Source organism: Zosterops lateralis (genome assembly GCF_965231275.1).
Source record: "Zosterops lateralis genome assembly, chromosome: 3".
NCBI lineage: Eukaryota > Metazoa > Chordata > Aves > Passeriformes > Zosteropidae > Zosterops > Zosterops lateralis.
Window position 1 is genome coordinate 41,445,067 of NC_139764.1, and position 8,470 is coordinate 41,453,536.

Here is an 8,470-nt window from a genome sequence, read left to right on the forward strand (position 1 = left end):
ATACATATCAAAATACATTTCTTCTTGTGAGACCTTGTCTTTTATGTTGACTGAGAAGCCCCGAATGGATTGGAAATTTCTGTGATCTAAGAATAGGATACACTGTCTTCTATTTGAGATTTTGGCCTTTTTTATGTTTGAGATGTTTGCGGACCTTCTATCTGCAAGTGAAAATTTAAATAGTACCTGAATGTATTAGAATACAATCAGGAAGCTTTGGGTCACACTCTGGGTGAGATAGTAAATGTCTCACTTTCTGCATTCTGATTCCTTGTCTTTCTTTCAAAAAATGAACAAGTCTGAAGCTCAGAAGTGCTGTAATACTATTAAATAAAAACTTTAATTTTAAAGTTTAAATTCTGTGCATTGGGATTTTTTTCCCAGAATTCGTATGCTTTCAGCGAGTGGCATGGAATCCAAACTTGTTAATGTATCCCTTGTTCTTTTATTTTACATTCTGAATCACAGGCTTGGTGAAAGGGCATTAAATATATAGCCTCACTATTTTGAGGAAAACATTTTGGTGTCAGTAAATAGCCTAAGTTTGTTCTGGAAAAACTTTGTTCAGTATCATTCGGTCTGTTTTGATCCATAGTTTGTAACTGCTTTATACCAAAACAATCTTGTTTTGGTAGTGTAGAAATGAAGAAAACTACACTACCTTCTATACAAAGATCCTAAGTCTGTGAAGATATTTTAAAATTTTATATTTCTTATTTCTTACCCATAATTTAAGTGAAACACTAATGCTTGTCAGGTGTTTTTCAATGGAAAGATTTCATCTGTTTTCAAACTTAGAATGTGATGTAGCATTTTTAATTCAGTAATTCTGGGGGTTTTTTAATTAAAGGGGAAATAATGCATATAATCTTCTGCTTAAGGAAGATGATAGGAAAAAGGTGATGTGTAACTAGTAGATTTGTAATTTACCCTGGATATGCATCAAGTTCTGTTCAAAAAATGTCTTACCTCCTTTTCTTTTTCATCTTCTTAACAGAGTGGGGAACATACTATTTTCAGTAGAAACTCAGACGACAGAAGAGAGAACACAGCTGTATCATGCAGAAATAGATGCACTATATAAGGATCTAACAGCTAAAGGAAAAATTCTAATTCTGTCTGCAGAACTGGGGGTAAGGCTGCTCAAGGAATTATTAATTCCTTGAAAAAGCCTTTTATGTTTTTATACTCTCTGTTTAATAATCCCTGTTCTGATACTTTTTGACAGAGTTCTTAGGTAATAAAGTTACTTAAACCCAATTATGCCAAACACCATAAGAAGTTGCTATAATTCTATTTGTTACTTTAAAATTTGCTGTGTTTTGCTTGCAGTACTAGAGAGTGTCCAGGCAAGGTCTCAATGGCACAGTGTGTTCTGGGTTTTTCTTATTTTCCTCATGGGCCTGAGTTCACCTTTGTTACCATCCCTGTAAGTGCTGTTTAGAATTTGGCTCATGGTGGTTACATGTAAGATGAGTAACACGAATTTGTGAGAAGCATTAGAATTGTGTTTGTGTTGGTTTGATGTGCTAGGACAATCTGACTACATTTGAGCTTGTGCTTTTTCATCCTTTAACAGGTGTGTAGATAAACTGTTTCACATAAATGTTAGAGATATAACAAAGCAGTAGACAAAGTAGTTTGTCAGAAGTCTGTTAATCAGACTTCAACTTCACAGTTTGACATTTTCACATTTGAAATGGTTCTTAAAAATAATTGTGGTAACTTAACACTTTCCAATGCGTACCTTTGTAAGGTATTACCTGGATAATAAATTATTTTTAATTCACACCTTTTTTTTCTTTTAGGAAGTAGATGCTGTTTGCAACTTAATCCTGTCACTAGTTTATTACTTCTATAATTTAATGCCACTTTCAAGAGGATCTAGGTTAGTGTTGGTATTCATCATGTCTGTTACCTTGAATGCCTGCTGTACAATGTCCATGTCTTGCAGTATCTTAACGTATTTTTTAATATTAATACTGTTATTTAACAGAGCTGTGTGCCCTGCACAGCCTCCTTTTGTGTTGCTGTGACAATGGGAACTGACTTGGTACTGTTTTAAAAGCTAGTTTATAATTGCTAATGATAGCTATTCATAGCTGCTTATATATTTAAAATTATGAGTAGTCTGTATTTATAGACATCAGCTCACACATTAAGAAGTGTCGTTTTTTAATTTGCATGCTTAATTTTCTAATCCATATTGTCTTACACCACTGTAGTTTCACTTAGGAAGATTTTTTGAAATGTGTATTTAGGATGAAATATATTTTGGCATAATTTATTTCAATTAAATGCACCAAAATATTATTTTAGTAAATTTTTGCAACTGTTAGGGTCACCAAATGAAACTGTAGGATAAAGTTCCATATGTCACAGAACTCTTCAACTGGAATTCTAGTTTAATGTAAACCTGCTTACATCTAAGACTATTCTGAATCTCTGTTCCACAAAGCACTTAGGCACTTAACATTTTTAATTATACTCCCAGATACAGTTCAGTATGAAAAAAAACCCCTGAGATTTTGGGATTTTATAATCAGATTTTGCATTTATCTTATAGAATGTAAAAATTAGGAGTAATTCTGTCTGAGATTCACAGTTAAAAAAAAAAAGTTAAAAATTAAATAACTGAACAGCTTTATAGTGCCTCTAGTTCTATTGCAGTAGAGTTCATAAACTGTTTTGAGCTACAGCTGATCTTCTTGGAAACAGGAGTCTGCTTTGTTTTCAGCTCTATGGAGTCTTAAGACCTCCAAAGTCTGAAAACGGGGTTCTGACTAATGTAGAAACAGTAGTAAAATTCCATAGGTTCATAACTTCATTCTAGTGATGTTGGATAGTTACAGTGATTTCACTTTTAAGTGTTTTGTGCTTGTTTTTTTTTCTTCTAAAATAACTGGCACAGTAATATTTATTGGCCTTCTATGAAACAACACTATGTTCCATTTCTTTCTAGTATAAAATAGCATTATGGAAAGACTTATTCATTGCTTTTAATTTTATTATTTTAGCGTGATAGCTTATTCAGTGATCATGGGAGCACTAATGGCAAGTGGAAAAGAAGTATCAGGAAAAATCCCTAAAGGAAAGGCAAGTATCAAAATATCAAAGTCCATTAGCTCAGTCTTGATGGAGGAAGTAATACTTGTAAATGTGGGGAAAGAGCTGGAAGAATGAACAGAAATTTCATGTTTATTTGCTGGAGATGGGTCAGCTGCATGCTATGATGTCTTGCAGCCTGAGAGAGTTTTGAAAACTCCATTGTTATTCTGACAGCTGGTGAATTTGGAGATGGTATGTGCAGTAATTTCGATTAGTCGAATTGTAGCAGTTTGGTCCCACAGGAATTACAAATCTGTTACTGAAGCATTTCCAGTGTGCTGAGCTACTTTTTTGAGCTTGCTCTGAGGAGAGTTCTGAGAACACTGGGGCAGAATTAGTGACTCTTCTGGTGCAGAGCAGAAATTTTCTGTCTGTACTCTTAGTGTATTGTAGAGCTTTTAGGGATTGGTTGGTAGAAATGGATTTGCAAGTTCTTTTGATTTCTCCTTCCCCTCTGTATTCTGCTGAAATTAAACTAAGTCCTAGTCTTTAAATGACTACATTTGAATATTATACCTCCTTGCTCAATAAAGCATTTGAGTATTATACCACCTTGTTTGATAAAGGATTTCCTTTTCTTTGACAGTTGGGGGTTGTTAGCTGTATTACCTTTTCAACATGAAAGGAGTGAGAACACCTCTGTCTCTTTAATGTATTGTCAAAAGAATCAGTAAAATTCCAGTGAGAATCCAAGTTGTTGAAGAAAATACCCCACATGGATAACTGTAGAAAGGGTGATTTTTCTCTTTTGTTCTAGCAAGGCCTGAAAACAATGTGTTCCTTTGAGTACAATGCACTCTAGTAGCTTTTAAGAGCATACAGCATTTGCTTAGCAGCAAGAAAGCTTCTTTTCAGTAGACCATTAAGCTGGTATCTTCCCCATTCTGTGGGAGTTCAAGCTAAGGTAAAACACTTCTGTGGGATTTCTTAAGTATTTTCTTAGGACTTGATAGAGAAGCATTTTGCCGACTGATTTTACGCAGGCAAGCAGAGTTTCAGGATTACTACTAAGCAGGATTTCTGACTTACAGGAATGTTGGGGACATCTTTACATTTGAGGGGTTTTCCTGAAACAGAGTGCCTGAATACGAATAAACCTGTTTTTTAGTAAAGCTTTCATGACATGGAAGGAATTGTTGAATGAAACTGGGGTTTGTTTTTTGCTGGAGTTGTTAGAAGGGCTAAGCTGGTCCCAGACTTTGGACAACATGCGTTTTCAGGCTGCTCTGAAGTCAAAGGTGCACAGTAACAGAGTCCTGTTGTTGCCTGGCAACATGCTGCATTCAGTAGCCATGGCCAGTGTAGCTTACAGAATTGGTTGTCTTGGGGTGTGCAAACCCCAAGAGAATTTTAGTGCCTGTCTTGAATGCTGACTTGAAATAGATGATGAGAGACAAAGTAGTCAAGGCACAGATTGGTTTGTAAGCTTACTCCTGTCTTACCAAGAACATAGGTAGCAAGACCCTCAAAGCATTTCCTGAAGTTGAGAATTTAAAAATTCTGTAATTTTTTAATATCTCTTTTGTTTTCTTGCATTTTCAGCTGGTTGATTTTGAAGCCATGACAGCACCAGGGTCTGAAGCTTTTAGCAAAATAGCAAGGAGCTGGATGAATCTAAAAAGGTAAATTCTTTAGTTCAGATGGGGAATGGGGAAATAAAATATGAAAGACTATATGTAAAATTCAAACCTATACTAAGAAGTGTTACTTAGAAATTACAAGTTTAGTAAAGGATTCAGTGTATTTTTTAACGCTGTTTAGGAATTGATGAGACAAGATTTGCATTTACACACACAGTAGTATATTTCTAGTCTCACAGAGTAGTTAGTAGTCTAGACATTCAGTTATGTGATTCATTATCCTCTGAGGAAATTATTTGGATTAATGTTTTCATTTTATCCAGTGAGTTGTCTTTTTATATTATGGCTTATTAGTAAATCTGGCAACAAGTGAACAAAGTAAGGGGAAATTTTGACCCTTTTTAAAAATTCCTATGGGTGTCTTCAAACTATATATCCAAAGTAATTTGCTTATCTTTTGGTTCTATTTTGATTTGGAGAATAAGTGTTTTCAAACTAAGTAGACATTTTGAATATGGAGAATTACATTACTTAGTATAGGTGCATGACTTTTGTGCAATGCTACAAATTTTTGATTTTCATATGAATTTATAATTCTGCATACATTGACAAAGAATTATTGCTATGAATCAGGTGCATTTGATTGGTCCCCTAGTTATTCCCTGTACAAAATCTAAAAATTGGGCCAGACACACCAGTTCTAGTATGCTTCAAATCAGGATCAAGATACTTACAGGGTTCTGAGAGAATTGGCCAAGGTCCTTATAGGGCCATCTGTAATCCTGAAAACATGGTGCACATCAGAGGACATTCTTGGTTCCTGCAGGAAAGGAAATCTTGAGTTCTTCTTTGGGAAGGCCAAAAGGAAACCCAGAGAAACTGTAGGCTGGTCAGCCTCATTTTGATCCCTGGGAAAGTCATGAAGTGAGTCCTCTAGGAAAGCATTTCAGTTGATAGGAAGGAAAAAGTCACAAATGTCACAAATGAGCTTCCCAAATGTTCTGTGACCCAATGATGGTTCTCTGTGGTAAAAACCAACTTTTGGGGATGACGAGAGCAATCAACATTGTTTATTACTACTTCAGCAAGGGTCCTACAGTATTCTCATATCAAGATAGCAAAAGGACAACTAGATGGATTAAGGTGATGTTTGGATAACCAGATTTAGGGGGTACTCAGCACTTTGGACCACACTTAAAATTCTGCATTCAGCTGCAATAAAGACTATAATAAACCAGAACAAATTTGGTAGAGAGCCACCAATATGGCCAATGGTCTGGAGTACATGCCTTGGCAGGAGAGAGCTGGGCTTGTTCAGCCTGGAGAAGATAATGCTTTGCTCTAAGAGCAGCTCTGCAGGATCTGTGAGTGTTTGGTGGGAAGACAAAAAGCAATGTGCCTAAGTTGAAACAATGTTTAGACCTGGCATAATCTTCAGACTGCCCAAAGAGGCTGCGCAGTCTCTACTCCTAGAGATTTTCAAGACTTGGCAGGATAAAGCCCTGACACCCTGATTTGACTTCTTGGTTGATCTTGCTTTGAACAGGATCTTAGAGGTCTGGTCCAACTTCCTAGAGACTGTGTAACTCTCCAGCTGCTCTTAGTGCCAAACACCTCATATTGATTAGTGTTGTTTAACTTTATTATCAGGGGTTCTGAGCCTGGTGAATTTCAGTAGACTATAAAATCCCTTCCTAAATGAAGAAAGCTAATAAGATTCAAGGACATCTTTGTTCAACTTAGGCTACAATTCTACTTGTAAATTATTCAAATTCGGTATTCATTAATGAGTGACATTTCTAAACTACAGGTGTAGCAAGTAGTCTGCACAAATGTTGAGAAATGCTTGTCTTGGAAGTGAAAAATATTTATGGTTCCCACTTTTTTTTCTGTAATTCTCACAATTAGCTTCTTTATTAATCCTCTGTTAATGCTGGTTTTGGTTTTGTGGGCTTGTTGCTTTTTTTTTTTTTAAAGACATATCTTTACCAAAGAGAAACTTCCTGGGAGTCAAGTCAGCTTAAGACATTTCAGTGCTACCCATGTGTTTCTGACTCCCTCAGCTATACTGTTGAAACTTACGGCAATCCATGTCAAACCAGATCAGGGAAGTCATTCATGTTAAAAATAACCTTGCCAAAACAATTTATTTTTAATCAAAACTATTTTGTAGTATAGTAGAACCTAGAGAATTGCTGGGTCAAATTAGAGATGTATAATAGGTGAGGAAATGAGCCAGAATGGAGAAAATGCTAAAGTTGACTTTGCTGAGAGAAAGAAAAAAAAAACTGGAAGAACTGCAGCCCCAAGGACTTAATGTAATAATATGAAGGTAATTAGCCTGAGTGGCTAATTTGTCTGTGGTAGACAAATAATAGTGGATATGGTAAATAAGGCTGGAAGACTTAAAGCAATACATTGTTTTTTTCTTTAACTTCTGCTGCTTTTGAAAGCTCTTCTGTGTAGACATTGTTTTCATTCTGTATGGTGATGGAGTAGTCATGAAAAGCAAGTGTGAATCTGCTGTGTGTGAACAGCAGATTTTGAGAATCATGGAATTATTATGGTGGGGAAAAAAACTTTAAGATCATTGAGTCCAACCGCTAACTCAGCACCACTGTGTTCACCTCTAAACCGTGTCCCCAAGTGCTGCTTTCACACACTTTGGATGACTTCCAAGGATGGTGATTGCCCCGTTTCCCTGGGCAGCTTATTCCAGTGTCTTCACCCTTCCCATGAAGAAATATTTCCTAATATCCAATCTAAACCTTCCCTGGCACAACTTGAGCCAGTTTCCTCTGGTCTTGTCCCTTGTTAACCTAAGAGAAGAGACCAACCCCCTCCTGGCTACACCCTCCTTTCAGGTGGTTGTAGAGAACAAAGAGGTCACTCTTGAGCCTCCTTTTCCCCAGGCTCAACACCCCCAGCTCCCTCAGCTGCTTGTCCTAACACTTGTGCTCTAGACCCTTCACCAGTTCCATTGCCCTTCTCTGGACATGCTCCAGCACCTCAGTGCCATTTTTGCAGTGAGATATCTAAAACTGGACACAGGATTTGAGGTGTGGCCTCACCAGTGCCGAGTACAGGGGGACAATCATTGCCCTGGTGCTGCTGGCCACACTATTGCTGACAGAGGCCGGGATGCCACTGGCCTTCTTGGCCACACTGCTGGCTCATGTTCAGCTGCTGTCAACCAACACCCACAGGTCCTTCTTTGCCCAGCAGCTTTCAGCCACACTGCCCCAAGCCTGAACCTCTTGACACAGGTCCCAAAATTGTTGGAGAAGGGGATGAAGAGAAGTCTAAGTTGGTGTGTTAACTTGCAGATAAATTATAAAACTCATTAAAAATAACTTTTATTTTTCTCTTTCAGTATTTCACCATCTTACAAGAGCCTACCATCAGTATCAGAGACTTTTCCAACTTTGAGAACGATGATTGAAGTACTAAATACAGACTCATCTCACTGTCTAAAAAAAACAATAGTTGCTGTATAATTTATACAAATAAAAGGCCAAGAGATACCGCTTCGTAAATTATTTTGAATGGCAAATTATGGTCAAAATGGTTTGATTTTGTTCTGATTGTTTTTAATAGAACAAACTTATTTAACTATTTATCACCAGTAAAAGAAATCTTTCTGTGACTAATAATATTAAAAAGGAAAAAAGAAGTAGAACAACTGATTTTTCATATTAAGACACACTCTAACAGAAATAGTTACTCAGGGGCCAAACTGAAGAGCAGTAAGAAGCTTGATCACAGTTATGAACTGAACATAC

At 36.7% G+C, this 8,470-nt stretch overlaps 1 protein-coding gene across 1 annotated transcript in view; it reads left to right on the forward strand.

The window, feature by feature from the left end:
* The window catches only part of TTC13 (tetratricopeptide repeat domain 13), a 37,584-nt gene extending 29,372 nt beyond the window's left edge, over positions 1–8,212 (forward strand). Inside the window, exons 19-23 of the mRNA XM_083855982.1 lie at positions 998–1,133; positions 1,809–1,888; positions 3,018–3,096; positions 4,651–4,730; positions 8,062–8,212. Coding sequence (XP_083712108.1) covers positions 998–1,133; positions 1,809–1,888; positions 3,018–3,096; positions 4,651–4,730; positions 8,062–8,185 — 499 coding nt within the window. The 3' untranslated portion in view covers positions 8,186–8,212. The remainder of the gene's footprint in view (positions 1–997; positions 1,134–1,808; positions 1,889–3,017; positions 3,097–4,650; positions 4,731–8,061) is intronic.
* Positions 8,213–8,470: the final 258 nt, after the last annotated feature.